This window comes from Hydra viridissima, unplaced genomic scaffold (genome assembly GCF_058129835.1).
Source record: "Hydra viridissima isolate aposymbiotic clone 2 unplaced genomic scaffold, HvirCarnegie_v1 scaffold_14, whole genome shotgun sequence".
In the NCBI taxonomy this organism is placed as follows: Eukaryota; Metazoa; Cnidaria; class Hydrozoa; order Anthoathecata; family Hydridae; genus Hydra; species Hydra viridissima.
In genome coordinates this window covers 556,256-575,361 of record NW_028324313.1, presented here as the reverse complement: position 1 = coordinate 575,361, position 19,106 = coordinate 556,256, and the positions used below count along the sequence as shown (strand labels likewise).

Below are 19,106 nucleotides of genomic sequence, written 5' to 3'. Positions count from 1 at the left end.
ACTATCTTCTTATTTCATTCATATTTTTTTTTTTTTTGCTAAGGCCTTCTCTTTTTTTACTAGTCGGGTAGTTAAATCGGGTAGTATGTTTTAATACGCGATCATCGGAACTACCCGAAATATGGAACTACCCGCTAGTCGGGTAGTTTTTTAAGAAATTCGGGTAACAATGTATTTTATTTTTTTTTTATAAATTTTTTTCTCCTTTTTCAGATGACTAAACCATCAAAAATATGGGAATTTTTCACTAAGGACAATGACGACAAAGCCACCTGTAAAGAGTGTCGTAAAGAATTTTCAGCAACGCAGGGATGTACAAGTGTTTTGCGCAAACACCTCAAAGGAAAACATGCAGATCAGTTCACAGAATTGGAAAAAAAAGATGCAGATAGAATGAGGGCAAATGACTCTTTTGAGGTTAATTCTGATGACTCTGAATTGCAATCACTAATTAGACCATCTGAACCACATCAACCACCTACCAAAAAGCCATGCAGAAAAAGATGGACTTGAAGGAATTGCCTTAACATCAGATATCTGGAGTGCCAGAACAAATCATTCTTACATAATCTTGACAGGACACTACCTAGACAAAAATTTCTGCCTGAGAAGATTCATTTTCGCAATGAAGTATTTTCCAGAGGACCATACGGCAAATAACATCAGTTCCAAGATAACAGATATGGTTCACGAAATAGAGTTGAATCCCAAAACAGTGAGGTGGATCACCATTGTTACAGACGGCGCTGCAAACATTCAAAAGGGATCAAAAACAAATAGTGACATTAATACCAACATGTGGTGCGTCGACCACAAGATCCACTTGATTGTCACGGGTTCACTAGCTGCAAAAGACAAGGAAAAGAAAATGTACATATGTCCACAATGGAATCAACTTCACAAAAAGATGACAGGTTTGGTAAACTATTTTCACAACTCAGGAAAGAGGACAACCGATCTTGTCAACAAAGCTAAGGCACTTAAAATGACAACAACTAAGTTGGTACAGAACTGTCCAACGCGCTGGAATTCAGACTTAGCCCAGCTGGAATCAATAATTGCGCTTCTACCAGCCATGGAGCAAATAGTTGGGCCTGATGGTGACACATCTGGCTCAGAATTGAAAAAATTGATGCCAGACGAATCTGAGATTAGCAAAGTCAAAACCATTATTAGAATTTTGAAGTTATTTGAAGTATTTTCAAACTCTGTTTCTGCCGACAAAACAGTCACCATCCACAAGGTTGTACCCATGCTTGTTACAATAAAGTTAGGACTTGAGACAACTCATAAATTGATGAAGGATCCCTTAATCCAAGAAATTACAAACTACTTTTTGCTGGAGATCGATAGAAGATTCCCACATTGTGGAAGTGTACAGATGGAGTACACTGTGGCCCATTTCTTGGATCCCCAAGCAAAAGGAGCAATGACAGAAGGGTTAGACCGTTTTGACCTTGCGAGGAACATCCTTGTGAACACACTGAAGGACCTTGTTGACAGAGACCCCACACTGCAACCCACACCACCTGAAACCTCATCCCAAAACATAGAGGCCGCGGACTTTTTGGATGCCGACAGTTTGATGGCTAGTTTGTTGGACAATCACCACACACGAAGGTATGGAGCAACATACACGCACAAAGGAGGGAAATCAACTGCAAAAGAAAACGTAATAAAGGAGGTAGACAGATACCTTGGTGATGCACCAGCCGAGAAAACAGTGGACATTTTGGACTTTTGGAGGGTCAATTCAGGCAAATACCCTATGCTTGGAAGGCTTGCAAGACAGATTCTGGCTATCCCAGCCTCACCTGCTTCTTCTGAAAGAGTGTTTTCAAGTGCAGGGAACATTTGCACTGTAAGGAGAACAAATTTAAATGTTAGTAAAATGGAGCAGCTAGTGTTCATGAAAGAGAACAGTAAATTACTGGATGAAATTTCAGATTTAAAATGGCCAGGCTACCTTTAATTTTTTGCTAATCCTGAAACTTGAACTCTTTCAGTACAAATATACTTATACTTTAATTTTTTTTGTTATTTGTAATTCAATGTGACGTATTTAGCAATATTTACGTTGCAAAAAATATTTACATTAATTTGAATCAAATTGTGATTTTCAAAATTTAATTACAGTTATGAAATTTGGTTTTTTTTTGTGGTTATCCACCAAAAATACAGTTTTTTCAGAAACCAAGACATCTTTAGAAAAATTAAAAACAAAAACAAAAAACTTCGAAGAATCAAAAATTTCTCTCAAATCCTTTTTCAAGTTCTCACTTTCTCTTACAAGCTCTCTCGCATTCTTTCCTGGAAACGTAGTTATTTTCGTTACCGCCACACCCTCCGTAGATGAACATCAAACAATTGCTACTGCCAGCATCAAAATACCATCGAACCATATGAGCTCTACATGGTCCTTGCTCAGGAAGAAGTCTGCAACTGTGCTTTGGTAAATTCTTCTCTTTTTTCTCTTTGGGAAAAAAAATTGGGTACATAGAGCAATTAACTGCAGCATCAATTAATTTTGACTACATTTTGCAGTTTTTTTGCAGTTTTTTTGCAATAACTTTTATTCTTCAAAACAAAAAGCGGTAAATATATCGCAGTAAATAAAGCGGTAAATATATCGCAATAAATAAAGCGGTAAATATATCGCAATAAAAAAGATTTTTTATTTCTATTAAAACGCATTTTTAATAAACTTTTATTCTTCAAAACGAAAAGCGGTAAATATATCGCAAGATAATAAAGATTTTTTATTTCTATTAAAACTCATTTTTAATAATAATCTTTAATTTGATTTAATTTCAATTCAAAATTTATTTATAAATGAAAATGGACTAATAATAAATAAATAAACGAGAAGAAAAGAAACCTGCTGAAATTAGTTTAAGAGAAAGTAAATTATTTGATTTTTACCTTGATAACTTTGACGATATTGCTGATAAGAACTGCATGTTGCAGTGCAAAAGCATTTGCTGGCAACACATATTTCATTGCCCTTACAGCGTTTGATTATTGGGTGACAAGGATCAATGTAACAATGAGGTCTCGGACAACGAAAATTGTATTCTTTATGACAGCCAGCTTCACATAAACATTTATTGCTTTTGCAGATAAACCCAGGCCTACATTCTATAGAAGAGCACGGATCCAATTTGCACGAAACACATCTTAGCACCTCTTCTGGAGGGTTTTCCGAATCAGTAATAATATTTTCAAACCGCGGAGCAGCAAAAGTAGCGACAGTGCAAGGTAGCTTTACATTCCAACTATTTTCAGTTAGATTAATTTCTTGGGTTGTTGAAGGTTTGAAAGTTTTTGGAGTTTGTTCAGTTTGCTCGGTTAGTTCTTTATCTGGGAAAATCAGTTGTTCAACCTGTTCTACTTCTAGTTCAATTATTTGAATTTCCAGATCAGTCGTTACTGATTCACTTTGATTGCTTTGCGTTTTAGAAGAAATTTCAACAGGTGGTTTGGCCGTGAATACTGGCTCAGAAAAATCTGTTCTAGTAAACATAGAACTTGTTTGAGTCAGTCCCGATAGAGTCGATTGAGTTTTTCTCTCTTCATCTGTGGTATTCTTGCTTGTTTGATTTAGATTAAATTCTGTAGAAGTTAAATTTTTTTCTGATTTGGAAGTTTCATCAGTTTCACTAGAGTTCCTTTCTATAACGGTTACAATTAACTCCGATCCTGCACCGTTTTTATCCGTTCCTGTTGGTTCATGTTCTGTTGCAAGCATAGTTTTAGTATATGTTTCTGCTGTGTTGGCTTCTAAGCCTTTTTGAGTTTCGAAGAGAGCTTTTCTCTTTGTGTTGCCAGGAGTTGGTTCTTGTGAAAAAGTTGTTTCGTTCTCTATTAAATAACTGGGTATATTAGTGGTGATTGAGTTGACTTCAAGAGCGGAAAGATTTTTACTTAGCTTGGATGCCCAGACTGCAGAATCAATTCCCCTAACTCCTGATAACGTCTTGTTGACTTCAGAGCCATTATTTTTAATACCCATATTTCTCAAGGGGTTAAACTCGGTGCCGCTTATTTGTGCTGTTTTTTCGGTGGAAAAACTTTGTTCGGAAAAACTCGTGAATTGTTCTGTGTAAGTTGTCGGTCGTATTGAACCGGTGAGAACGTTTTTGAAAGCGAACTTTTGACATTTATTTAAGCAAGAGGTTTTATCGTTGAAATTATTTAGGTTGCCATCGCAACCACCATAAAAAAATACTCTGCAGGTATTGTATTTTGGGTCATAAAACCATCTCTTAAATAACCCATAGCAGGTACCAATATCAGGACCTTGAACACATGCTCTCGAATCTCCTGATTCTCTATAGTCAGCTGTGTCAAGTAATTTATAAAATAAAAATAAAAACAATAAAAAATAGGTTTTTTTTCAAAACATTTATAAAGAAAATTGATAACTAAATTATAAATGCAAAAATATTCAAGTTATAAGAATTTAAGCATCAAAATTTGAAGAAAATTTTTTTTTAAATTGGCAAAACTAAAAATTAAAAAAAAAGTTTTACAAAAAATCTGATTTAATATACTTGTTGCGTTCTCAGATGTTATTTTAATTTTCTTCTCCGTTTGGTGATCTGGTGGTGTAAATTGTTGATTGGGAGTTTGAGTGATAAAGGATGGCACAAGTTCTTTAGTTGCGGTTGTTAAAATATCTGGGATGGGGTATTTTTTACATAACCTTAAGCATAAAGATTTCTCTTGGAAATTATTAGTGTTACCTCCACAACCACCATAAAAAAATACTCTACAAGTATTGGATTTTTGGTCATAAAACCACCTCTTAAATAATCCGTTGCAATTTCCCACATCAGGCTCTTGAAAACATGCTCCGGATTCAACAAGCGACTCTAAAAAAAAGTAAACTATACAGAAAAAAAGTAAACTATATATTTATATGTTTAAAAACATCATCGGAACAGTTTTCAGGCTTTAACCGAGTCTGTAAATGATCGTATTTTCAGTGATTCATGCTACATATATATAAGCTTTGCATGACTTCAACAAATCGCTTTAAAGGCTCAATGCCAATCTCGTTATTATGATAGCCTCTATAAGACCCTTAATTTAATCAACGATCGTGGATAAAAATCTGGAATTGATAGCTGTAAAATTTTAATTGATATCAACAAGCGGACCCAAAGAAACCATTTGTTAAACATATTCAAAGCCAAGTCGGCATTTGTTTAAAGCGACCTCACAGTGCAGTGGAGCATACTTCAAGACCATGGTAGACATCCCAAACAACTTTTTTTTGATAATGAACAGGGACCATTTCCCGATTCCAAAAACGTATTAAACAAAATCATCCATTGGGGGCTTTTTGAGAAATTAGGTATTTTAGATTTTTGAGAGGTTGCGTGATAAAAAAAAATCACACGAAGTCTGATTTTGACGTTTTTTGTGTCAAAATGACTGTCTTTTAAAATCAAGAAGGTTTGTTTTTCTTCAACAATACTATCCGAGGTTGTATTCACTGTGAAATTGTCTTATACACATGAAACATGATGAATCCTTAAAATGAACCATTTCTTTTCATCTCTGAAAAAATGTATAACCTATTTATATCTAAAACATATTTTTAGAGTCAGTTTGGTATTTTTGGTTTAGTTAGAAGGTATGTTAGGTTTTAGAAATGTGTCAAATTAAAAAATTAAAGGAGTTGAAAAAAATTAAATTTATTAGATCAAAAATGTTTAAAGTTATAAGCAACAGTTGCTTATAACTATATCAAGCTTATATCAAGCTTGGCGTAGATGGGGGCAAGGGTACCTTAAAGTGACTTTGTCAATTACATTAAAACCAGAAATGAAGACACATACTGTCCCAGAGAAAAAATGTTGAAATGGGGAAGGATATTCAAGCCAAGATTTTAAGGATTCAAGTGTTCACAAAACTCTCATTCTCGCCATTTTGCCCTCAATGAATGAAAGCTATGTAAAATTGAAGATAAAGTCTTTGGACTTTAATAATTAATAATTTCTGTATCACATTCACTGTATCAGAAGATCTGAAAGTTTTGCTTCAGATGGTTGACAAACAGACAGCAGCATCTAAACATCCTTGCCCATTCTGTAAAACCTCATCTCTCAAAATGATGAAATTTTAACATTATAAGTTGTCTTCTCTTTGCAAACTGTACGATGATTGGATGGTGGACGGTGCAAAATTAGGAAATGCAAAAGAATTTAGTAATATTGTACATCCACCTCTATTAACTGGGGACCCAACCAATAAGATAATTGAAATAGTTTATATACCTGGTCTACATATACTGCTAGGTGTAGTGGACAAGTTAATCTCAGAAATGGAAAAGAAGTTATTTAAAACCAAGGAGGAGGGATTTATATCTATAAGTTTTTTTTTTGGGATCTATTATTTTCAACCGGGTATCTTACCAAGGGCAGCATCGCCTGGAAGGCAATGCTTGCAATCTTTTCCTGAAAAAAATTGAGAGCTTGGAAGTATTTTTCCAACAGAAAGGCCTGGGTATTCAATCAGCCAAGTATATAAAAGATTAACAAGACTTCAACAAAATAGTTCAAGGATATTTTGGCAAATCTGTTAGTCCTACATATATTGACGACATAAAGGAATTCTCCTCAAGCTACAGGGACCTGGGAGCCACAGTACCTTTAAAAGTACACATAGTAGAACAACATATTGAGGAGTTCATCAAAATGAAGGGGACAGTTTGGTAAGATTTATACATTATTTAGTAAATTTAATAATATTGATTATAAATACAATACAATACATTTAATTTTTGATTTGTCAATCCTATTTCCTTAAACAAGATATATATGATGTTTTGGGATTAGGTTACTGGACAGAGCAGGCCTTGGAGTCTAATCATCAAGACTTCAAGCAGTTTTGGAAAAGTCGAAAAGTTGGGCAGCATAGCCCAAATTTTCTTACAGCACTGAAAAAAGCAACTGTTGCTTATAACTTTAAACATTTTTAATCTAATAAATTTAATTTTTTTCAACTCCTTTAATTTTTTAATTTGACACATTTCTAAAACCTAACATACCTTCTAACTAAACCAAAAATACCAAACTGACTCTAAAAATATGTTTTAGATATAAATAGGTTATACATTTTTTCGGAGATGAAAAGAAATGGTTCATTTTAAGGATTCATCATGTTTCATGTGTATAAGACAATGAAATCTGTTGAATATCAGAGTGATACTCTTTGATACAACATTTCTAAACTTCATAAAATCCAAAAACTCTGTAAATTGAAATGTCTATAACAACAAAAGCATAACCAGAGAACAAGAAATATTTGACTTTCTAAGCTTCTTAACTAACACACTTTACAACCTATAGAAACAAATATAGAAATGTCTGCTTTTAACAATTTGTATTAGTCAATCAACTATACTTAAAACAGATGTCAAAAAAATTGGAGCAAGAAAGTTTAAATAACATTTACTTTTTCAAAAAATAGTCCCGCTTTCCTCCTATATCTTCCTCAAGAGACCTACTTTAAACTGAAAAAAATGCTTACAAAAAATTAAATAGTAAATAAGAAAATAAAGCAGAAGAAAGAATATGAAATCAAAAACCTTGCAAAAGTTTCAAAAATAAATTTTCTACGTTAAAAGATTTCCGTGAATTTACTTCAGTTCATTTTTTTACGAACTTAGTATTATAAAAAAAATGAATGCCTTTTCCTGATTCTTCTGCTGCCCTTTAAGACGGATTTTTTGCTTCAGCACCTCAATCGGAGGCTAACACTTGCAGAAAAGACGTGAGAAGATGCTTTTCTAATTTCGGAAAGATTTAATAAACTCATTAACATCTCAATATAAGAAACCTTTAAAAGTAAAAATGTTTCTAAAATTAATCCTGAATATCCTCGAGGACAAGAAAGTTTTTCTTCTAAATGTTAGAAGAAGAGTGGGGGAGGGGGGGAGGGGGAGGGAAATTATTACTAAGAAATATGCGGATCTTAGAAGAATTTTTAAAGTTTTTTTTGAGCAATCTTATTGCAACTCTAATTCAGTTGTGTTCACTGCTATCTCTTGATATTCATTAGTATTATGGGAGCTCGTACTATTGTGCTTATTTAAGGATGCAGGTGTTTGATGCAGGCGTGGGAGAATGAATTTGGTATATGGGGTTTTCTACTTCTTTGATGATGCGTCAGCTAGCATTTCTTCAGTATCGCTATCAGTTGCTGATTTTAATGCTAAATTAATTATAAGCTCGGAAGAAGAAAATTGACTCGCAGATAAAAAAAAAAAAAAAAAAAAAAAAAATGGTCAGGTGATTGCTTTGCTGACCCTTTTTTTTTTTTTGTAAATTCTGCTCAACAACTTTATTCTTAATGGACACAGTGTTTAATGTTTCAAAAAAATGGTAGTTGTATTTTCCATCTCCCGTATTAAACCAAAACACTTTATAGTTTATTAATACGTCGGCAACACTCTGCTTGTTTTTGTAAGAATAGGACAAGTGACAGCGTGATTGTCGTGATTGACTAGTGACGTCTGATTTGAAATTTTTTTTCCTTCGACGACTTTAAAAAAAAAATTAAAATTCAAATAAAGTAATATTAATATTAAGAAATAATTTTTAATTCATTTTACGAAAACATAAGAAATCCTCATCCGATATCCAATTTAAGGAAGCAAAATACAGCAGAGTATTTTTATATGCCTAAAGATTTTTTTTCGGGAGCAAGAGATCATCAAGTTTACAAACAATTTTGTGGAAGCAAGAAATCTTCCATTTTTCAAACAGCCTTGAATCATATAGCGTATCTAACTACCTAAAACTTTTTTTTTCGCTCTGATGTATATGATGATCTTTTGCTCTGATGAATCTTCTAGTTCCAAGCTTTCTATGCTCTCTCATTATAAGAAGATTTTGTTCAGTGACCTCCTCCGTTTCTTTTGGTATTTAAAGCTTGAACCTTAGCTATTCCTCCCAATTTTATCGATAAACAAGAGCTCAAACTTTTAATGCACTAAATGAATGGTTTACCTTTTCGAAAGATTTTCCATCCGTTAATCGCATAAACAAATCCGAAGAAGGAAAGTAAAATTGTGAATTCATGGCACTAACGGTTGCTTGAGGCGGTTGTTTGTGACGGTTGTTTGTCTTGAAGCTACAAACTTTAAAAACTTTTTTTTAATAAAAACTTTTATATTTTGTACTTCTAATAAAAATGCATAAAAACTTTACTGAAACTGTTTTGCGATTGTTGTTAGGGCAATTACGGTTTGAAAACAATTCGGTTATTTGGAAATTTGGTCATAAAATTTAATTACTTTTAAGGATTATCGCTGGTATTTTGTCTGACGCAACAAAACTCTGAGGGGGGTGGAAAAGGATTTAACTTTCTTATTACAAAAAAAAAAACTTTACTACTTTTGATTCAACTCCGAGAAGAACCGAAAAACTTTTTCGAGCTTCAATAGAAAATTTTCTCAAATTTTTCTTGAAAGTTTTTTCGTGAAGTTGGTTAATCTTTTAACTTTGGCTTTAAAACTTCAAGTTTCCACGTTTAAAGAATTCAAAAAATTAAAAAAAAATTTTTAATTGTTGGCTGTTCAGAAATTAACGGGTATAACCACATAATGTGCCCTAGAGCCACATTAAACCTCAACCAACAATAGATTAAAAATAAATGCATTATCATCAGGTTTAAATATAGAAATAGTTTATATTTTACTTAAAAGTGAATGCTAAACTAAATTTTACATAAATTTTACATTTTGAGTTTAGAAATTAAACGTGATTTTAAGTCCCCCCTCCCCGGCTTTTGAGTTATCAACTATCATCACTTTTATTTTTATCGGGAACCGATTGGTCATGATGTCATGTTCCGAATTGTAAGCGGGTTTAAAGGTGAGTTCCACTCATCTGTTTTAGCTATGAGAAAGGGAAAGGGATGAGAAAATTAATCTTGTGAGCATGCGCAGTGATTACTTTTTAAAATTAAATTACAATTCAGAGATTTGACCCTTTTTTTGTCTTGAAAACCAATGGAATCTTAGTTTTGATTTTCAAAAATTTACAGAGTTGGGAAGCAAAAAGAAACTTGTTGAGAATAATACAGTTATTCCATTTTTTTCAATGAAAGATGAAATGACTCAGTTTACTTAAATCATGTGGTACTTGTTAATCTTTGTTTTGGGATGGCCTTGGTGTAAAATTGTTGCACTTTTCCATTAATTGATTTTACGAAATAAACTTTGCAATCATTCGATTTTATTTGATTAAGGATATAAAAAGCGTTAGATGCTCATTAACTAAATTTATTCACATTTAATAAAAATTTTAATATTTGATTTAATGGAAATAAAAAATTTTCTGATTCTGCTATCACAGAATTTATTTGAATAGCTCTTTTTGATTAATTAAATTAATAGCTCTTTTTGATTAATTAAATTAATCAGAAAAATTTCCGAATGAGATCATTTGAATGGTCCTCACCGAGATTTCGGCTCTTTTCGGGTTATAAAAAATCAAGGGCCTTTGCTTTGTTAAAATGTATTAGGCTGCCAGGTTTTAGTTGGTAAACTTTGTTATTGAATAACTTTAGCAACACTTATTCAAATCAATCGAAATAAGAATCAGTTGAATCCGCTCATTTTGTCAACAAGAAGCCAGTTGATTTATTCCATCAGCAAAAAAATTCGGCGCTCGGGATTTAATGAAGTCGACGAAGGTTGCTTTTGTACAATAGGACTGCATTGATGGTTTGGACTGGTTTCAAGAAGTTATAGTGATTCTTACCGGCTGCAGACCACTATACTGCAACCATAGCCTTTTTTTGGTGGGTTTTTGCATTTGGGAAATGCCTGGAAAATACTCATTGGCGTCCAAACATAGTCCCGAACAATTCTGATTATTATCCAAAATCCACTTTATATTAAACGTCACGATTCGACTTAAGAACGGGTTGTTTTGGTTGTGCAAAAGCAAGGAACAATCCTTAAAAGTGACAACTTCTGTCGCTCGTCCAAATTGTGAGGCACACACTTTAGCTTTTTCACTTTATCAAAGGGTTTCAAGCTATTCAGAACAGCTTGGTCACTGACTCTCAGTACCATCGCGATCCGCCAAACCATTTGGGATGGGTTGGATTCAACAAGTGTCCTCAGAACCTCGTCCTGGATTACTTTAGGTTGACCACTACAAGGCTGATCATGGAGGCTAAAATCTCCAGTAGGAAATTTCGTGAATCAACGTTGAATGGTGCGTTCACTGACGCTATTTACCGCAAATGCCTGGTTAATTTTTCTAGCCGTCCCGGCGATACTTTGTCTCAATTTAAACTCGTACAAGAAAATTGACTGAAGTCCCCCCCCCCCCCTGGCAATGTATAGTAATTGGCTTAAAAACCGAGAAAATTTTACCTCAGATAAAAAAGGAACAGCATCATCAGAAAGACCGTTCAATTTTGCATTGAGTACAATAAGTGACTGATGAGAAACTACTTATTTAGAAAACTAAGTGACAAAAGTAGCATACATCAAACCGACAAAAGTAGCACACATCAAACCGACAGAACTTTCCTGCCAACCAATAGTTTAAAAACTAAGAATGTTATGTGAACGATTAGATACATATTTGGAAATTAATATATATTGCAACCACTCAAACATGAATAATGACTAAGATGAAAGTTTCCGGGTTCATATGGGGATTTTTAGATGTCACCTGACTAAACTGAAGTTTAATTCAAAAATGAAATCATGTCAAAAACATGTTTGCATTTAATTGAGTGAGTGAAGCCATGGAAAAAAATCTTAATTGCGAACAATATTTTCCAGAGGAACATGTAAAAACTTATTATTGTCAATTATAGATTTTACAAAAAAATACTTTATCAGCTATCCTGTATTGAGCCTAACCAAATATATGAGATAAATTCTTGGTGATTTAAGTGGTTTACTATCTCTTAAAACACAAAATCAGTATGAAAAAAGTTTTGCATAAACAGGCTTTACCGTAACCAACAAGTGAGTTTGGAATAGAAGCATGGTCTGCCCAAATCTTTGTTTATATTTAAGTAGTTACACGTTTTCTGATTTATCATTTAAGAGACGTTTTCTTCGTAATTTATTTTTATATAGATGTGCGATTTGCGTTTCTAAAAATATATTAATCGTTGTAGGCATTTCCCTTGTTTTTTAATGGTTACTTGGGATTATCTAACATTCTAATAGAGTTCCTAACTAAAAATAATTCCCTGGTTGGATGTCGTCCCTAAAATAAACCATCCCTAACAAATGTTTCCCTGGTTGCATGTCGTCCCTAAAATAAAACCTTCCCTAACAAATGTTTCCCTGGTTGCATGTTTTTCACTTTCTCTTTATTAATTATTACGTTTTATTAATTTTTTTATTAATTATCATGTTTTTCACTTTCTCTTTATTAATTATTACGTTGGTTTCACTTTCTCTTTATTAATTATTACGTTTTACTAAGTTCACAGTTTTAGAAAGTTATAAATTAACATAATTTTGTTTTGAAAACTTACTTACGTACTCCATTACTTGCCAGAATTGTTTAAATCCAAAGAGATTTCCAATGGCATTGTGTTTTTATTTTAAATAGGTGATTTTTCAAATAAGTAACTTTTATAACTTTTCTTAACGATTATAAATTGAAAATTTTAATCTGAAAAAGTTTAAAGTGAATGTGTAAATACTTAAACATAATAAAATAAAACAAAAAGAAAAACAATTTTCACTTTTGACCCTTTCACTCGAAATATTTTAGAGTAATTACTCTGCACCAACCAAATTTACGGCAAAAAAAAAAAAAACAAAAAAGCGCAGCAACAAAATGCCACAATCTTATTAAGATATCTTAACAAGAAGTCCTAATAAAACTTCCTATCAAGAAGTCTTAGTAAGACTTCTTAACTAAAAGTCTTAATAATGCCCCATTCACACTAACAAAACTGAGTATGTTAGCGAGTGTTGTTAATAATAACACTCGCTTTTAGAACGTTGTTCAGTTAAAAACTTTTTTTAACTATTATCCGTGTCACAACCAGAATAAAGGAGATTTATTTTTACGAGACCGAATCAAACTCTAATTTATTAACTCCAATGACATATTATATACAGCTGCGGACAAAACTACGTGAACGATTGCAAACAGTTTTTTTTTTTTGAAATTTTCAATGTCTTAAAATAAGTTTATAGTTTAATACTATATATGGTTGGATAGAGCGTTTTTTGCTCTATAAGACTGTGTAAAGTGTATTCTCTAATAATTTGTTTAAAATTAAACATATCTAAATGTTCAAAAAGCATCAAATATTTTGCGCGACAAAACCACGTGAACGATTATACAAACGTAAAAGAATAATTTTACTAACATCAACAAATAATAGATTCTAAAAAAAAAAAAAACATTAATATTTAGTTGCATAGCCTTTAGAATCGATAACGGCCTTGAACCGTCTTGGCATAGATTCTACAAGAGTTTCTAGTAACTGTTTTGATAATGCCTCCAATTCATACTGTACGACTCGAAAAAGTTCATCCGGTTTTTGAAATTTGCGACCTCCCAAGCGTTGCTCAACTTCAATCCATAAATTTTCGATTGGATTTAAGTCGGGAGATTGGGCAGGCCACTTCAAAACCATTATGCTATTATTTATGAGCCAATTTTTTACAGTCAAAGCTGTATGTTTAGGGTCATTATCATGTTGATAAACCCAATTGTGAGGCATTTTTTCTAAAGCGTGTGGCAACATTTGATTAGATAATATTTCCCTGTACTGTAGTTGGTCCATTATACCATTTACACGGTACAACGGACCAATTCCAGCCCAGGAGAAACACCCCCAAACCATTATATTGCCACCCCCAAATTTTACAGTTCCTATTGTATACTCTTTTGCAAATCTTTTACCTACTGGACGCCTAACATAACCTCGACCGTCGCTGCAAACCATGTTAAATTTCTTTTCATCCGACCACAAAACTGTTTTCCAATTTTCAATAGTCCAGTTTAAGTGATCTTTAGCGAACTGTAGGCGATCTTTGACGTGCCTGGGCTTAAGGAATGGTTTCTTTGCAGGTGTGCTTACGTTTTCCATGCCTGTTTGCAGACGAATTTCAGGGGCTGTCAAATGTGGATTCTCAAGAGATTTTCGCACAATTTTTCGATCAGTACTAAAAAATAAAATGTTAAACATTAAAATTAACATTAACATTAATATTATTAAGATTAAATATTAAAAAAAATAAAATTAAAGGAATATTACCGCTTATCCGTAATACGTGGACGACCACCTTTCTTAACGATCTTTTTGCTCTTTTCTCGGTGTATAATTTTATGTATTCCACCTTTTGACATCTTCGCATGAGCTGCAATTTGCCCAATGGACCATTTTTCTTCTTTGCGCAAACGCAAAACCAAGCTTTTAATTTTTGAATCAGTTTGACGAACCATTATAGTTTAATTTTTTTAATTTTTTGATGTTAAACAGAATAATCTTGAGAAACTTAAATGATTGTAAGTTCTTAGAATACCAAAACCACATGAACGATTTTTAAAAGCACTGATTTCGATGTGAATATAATATAATTTGCATCAAAAATGACGCTTTTATAAATCGTTCACGTGATTTTGTCGCGCAAAATATTTGATGCTTTTTGAACATTTAGATATGTTTAATTTTAAACAAATTATTAGAGAATACACTTTACACAGTCTTATAGAGCAAAAAACGCTCTATCCAACCATATATAGTATTAAACTATAAACTTATTTTAAGACATCGAAAATTTCATTAAAAAAAACTATTTGCAATCGTTCACGTAGTTTTGTCCGCAGCTGTATACTAGATGTCTAACTTGCGGGATATTATTGGACGAAAAGTAAAGCCGCTTTTTTTGTTTACAAATTGAATCCGCCATTTGTAATAAGGACCAAAGCTATGTAATATATCATTGGTTAACTCAAGTAAAAATTCTTTTATATAATACTCCGGTCACGTCTACTTTAAAGTATTTTTCAAAAACAAAAACAAAATGAAAAATTAACGAAATGAAGAAATATCGATTTTCTTAACTTAAGTTAAGAAAATCGATATTTCTTCATTTCGTTAATTTTCAAAATGTTCTGAAGTATTACAGAAGACGATACACACACACACATACACGCACACGGACACGCATACGCGCGCGCGTGTGGGTGTCCGTGGCGTCGTCTTCTGTAATGTGTGTGTGTGTGTATACACACACACACATTACAGAAGACAACGCCAGCGAAGTAATTTCATTTAGAATTTATAAGTCAAATTTTATTCAGACAGCATAAAATAAATAAGACAACACATATCTATAATTGTATATGTGTGTGTGTGTGTGTGTGTGTGTGTGTGTGTGTGTGTGTGTGTGTGTGTGTGTGTGTGTGTGTGTGTGTGTGTGTGAAAAAAAACGTACAATAGCATATATCCAAGTGAACCCGTCCCACCCCCACCTCGAATGTATGGTCGAATTAAAGCTCACCAACCTGAAAAATCCGATCCTATGAGGATAGCAGTATCAACTATCGGCACGCCTAACTATGGAATATCTAACTACTTAGTGAAGAAAATGCAACCTACCTTAAACAAAAAAAAACACTGTTGAAAAATTCTTTTGATTTTATTAACAAAGCAAACTCATGGAATATAGAAAAAATGAGGTTCAAGTTTCATTTGATGTAGTAAACCTCTATCCATCAATTCCACTTAAAGAAGCTGCTTTGATTCTTTTAGATTTAATAAAGATGATTCCTACAAATGTTCTACCAAGCTTACTATATCAGAAACTAAAAAGCTGATAAAGGTTTGTCTACATCGGTGTTATTTCTTGTGGAACGAAGAAGTTCATGAGTTGGAGAACTCCGGTCCCATTGGTCTTTCGTTCATGGTCATACTGGCGGAATCTTTTCTACAATACCACGAAGAAAATGTTTTTTAAATTGCAAAAACATTAAACTCTCCTCTTGATTTAAAGTCCTATATAAGATATGTTGATGATAGTTATGCTAGATTTTCAAAACTTCAGGAAGCAGAGCAATTCCAAATTATTTTGAACAATTAACTCCATGCAATACAATACACAATCGAAATCGAAGGCCAAAATAAAACTTTAAACTCCCTCGATGTAACGATGATAAATAACACCAAAGGTAGTTACGAGTTTAAAGTTTACAGGAAAGAAGCCATTATGAATATTCAAAATAAACCTCACTCAAATCACGACCCAATCATTTTTAGCGCAATATTTAAAGGTTACGTTCAAAGAGTTTACTCCATGTGCAGTGATTCACGTTTATAAAATGAGATTTTTTTAGCTCAAATATTTAACAAAAATGGTTAAATATTTGAGCTAAAAAAGAAAAGGACAAAAGCCAACTGGTAAGTGTTGCAAACCAAATTAGTAAAAAACGGCCTACAAAGAAAAGTAAAATTCAATCTGAGTATGACACCCTCCATACAGTGTCATCACCGTGGATACCATCACTGTCCGCAAAATTAAGAAAAATATTTGGAAAAGTTGGATATAGAGTAGTTTTTAAATCTAATCCTAATTTAAGATCACTGCTAACTTGTAAAAACAAATCCAAATTGCCATGCAATAGTCAACCTGGAACTTACTTAATTGAATCTAACTGTTTAAAAAAATACGTTGGCGAAACGAAGTTTCTAATTAGAACTCGAGCCCAACAACATCAAAAAAGCTTAAACGAGTGCAAACATCATCAGTCTGCAGTAGCCACACATAGTAAACCACGTTCAGAAGAAATGAACTGAGAGAAAACTAAAACTCTTAGAAACAAAAAAGTTTGATCGGAAGGTCCGTGAGGCTCTTAAGATGCAGAGGCACCAATGTTCCCCTCTAAATGGCGGTATTAATCTTGATAATGGCCAATTTGTAAAACTCAAGTTTGGACACCTATTTTTCACGTTTTTACGTAAGGATAAAAAAGAAAGAAGCCATTCAACTGCTGACCTTAGTTAATTTTAAGCTGTTTTTTTTAGTTTTAATAATTTTACGACCTGATGATGCAGGGAACCATAATCCAGTGAAAAATTTCTTGTAACAAATTAATATTTGTATTAAGAGAATACGTATTATTTGATGTTTTCTTATTAATGTGTGTGTGTGTCTATATATATATATATATATATATATATATATTCACACATATATATGTGTTGTCTTATTTGGCTTTGTGTAAACGGAAAAATGTGTCAGTAGTTTAAATTAAGGGTCTGCGTCTCGGAATCGTTTTCTCGAAATGAACCGGAACAAGCATAACGAGACGAGAAATGTCCCGGAAAAAATTGACGAATAAACTGTCCCGGAATAAAGTTAAAAACCGGGACAATAAATTTTCTTTCGGAATTTAAAAATTGCATTCCGGATATCATTGTCTCGTCTCGTCTCTAATAAAAAAATAACGAGACGCAGATGCTTAGTTTAAATAACCACAATTAAAACAAGTTTTATTTTTGTGTGAATGGCTTCACGTACTTACTTCTTGTTAAGGCTTCTTAACAAGAAGCCTTAACAAGGTTGCGTAATAATTTTGTTGCTGTGCTTTTTGTGGTTTTCTTTATTTTTTTTGCAGTAAATTTGGTTGGTCCTTAGTGATTACACAACAGTGCGACGCAAATTAAAGTCCGGTTAATCTGGTTTATATTCAAATTTTTTTATGTATAATGATTGTATGACAGATAATGAACAAATGAAAAAGTTTATTTTTTAAAATATGGTATCTATATCAAGTATAGGCAGACAGATTGCTTACAGTGTACTTAAAGTTATAGCCATAGGTTTATCAAATTTAAAAATTGAGGATGGTGTAGCCTTTTAGTTTATGCTAAAACCGTTACAATGATACAAATCTTCAATTAACGACAAACTCCCTCAAAAAATAAATAAATATATTAATGAGTGTATGGCCAGTCTTGTTCAATGGCTACGAGCAAATAAAATCTCATTGAATACTAAAAAAACAGAAATAGTAATATTTAAGACGCAATATAATAACTTTTCTAAAAAAACTAACAAGAATCTTCCAAAATACTTGAACTTTAGCATAAGTGGCCAAAAGCTGCCTTTGTCTAGTAACATAACTTATCTTGATGTTGTGATAGATGAGAAATTTTCTTTTAAAACACACATAAATAACCTTACTCACAAATTAAGCCGTTCCAACGGCATGTTAGCAAAAACACGACACTACGTTAATTTTGAAACATTACTATCTATATATCACTCAATTTTTGGTTCACATTTACATTATGCATGCCAAGTTTGGGGACAATCTAAAACCGTCTGTCTTTCAAAAATCGTTTCGCTTCAAAATAGAGCGATACGAATAATTAATTTATCAAAAAACTTCCCTACTGACATCCTGTATCTTATATCCAAAGTTCTTCATTTCTATGATTTAATCCAGTTTATAAATTGTTCATATGTCTGAGATCAACAACACGGTCTCCTTCCTTCCATATTTCGTAACTACTTTAATAGTAGGACAACGTGAGCATAACCTAAGATCAGTCACTTTTAACAACTTAACCATCCCACAAAAACAGACAACTAAACATGGAATAAATTCCATTACATATCAGTGTATGCTTTCTTAAAACACCCATCCGTACACCCTAAAAACAGATTTTATCCTTACATCCATGAATCTGTTCTTAAAGTCACTCCATAATTTTTACCTAAAAAGTTACGCTTAACTTTATTCTTTACCTCTATAACTTTTTTCTATATGTTTATTTACATTTTATAATTTCTTATCTGTGTATATGTGTATATATGTATGCATATGTGAATACATTATAAAAACTATTTGACCTATATTTTAACTCTTTTAAAAGTCTGTTTTATAAGTGTTACTTATAAATTTTTGTAAAGTTCTACTTTAACTATGTGACTAGTTTATTTCTTATGTTTTTCTCTTGTCTTTTCTTTATATTACTTAGGTCATTGCGTTTTATTAGTGAATTACTATTTGCAATGACCTGTGTTTTTTGTAACATCCTTAACACGAAATATATTGAATTGAAAAAAAAAAAAAACGTTTGCG

At 32.6% G+C, this 19,106-nt stretch overlaps 2 protein-coding genes across 2 annotated transcripts; one reads left to right on the top strand and one right to left on the bottom strand.

Moving 5' to 3' along the window:
• The first annotated feature begins 625 nt into the window (after positions 1-625).
• Positions 626-1,972, top strand: LOC149878665 (E3 SUMO-protein ligase ZBED1-like). The gene has a single exon (XM_090072031.1). It carries the CDS (start codon positions 626-628, stop codon positions 1,970-1,972), a length of 1,347 nt encoding a protein of 448 aa, XP_089928157.1.
• A 304-nt stretch (positions 1,973-2,276) lies between these two features.
• LOC149878664 (uncharacterized) lies at positions 2,277-9,092 on the bottom strand. Its single transcript, XM_090072030.1, has 6 exons — positions 9,021-9,092; positions 7,058-7,089; positions 6,423-6,550; positions 4,554-4,874; positions 2,923-4,341; positions 2,277-2,473 (listed from the first exon to the last, which is right to left on the bottom strand). The coding sequence occupies exons 1-6, from the start codon at positions 9,090-9,092 to the stop codon at positions 2,277-2,279; spliced, it is 2,169 nt and encodes a 722-aa protein (XP_089928156.1).
• Between the last annotated feature and the right edge of the window lie 10,014 nt (positions 9,093-19,106).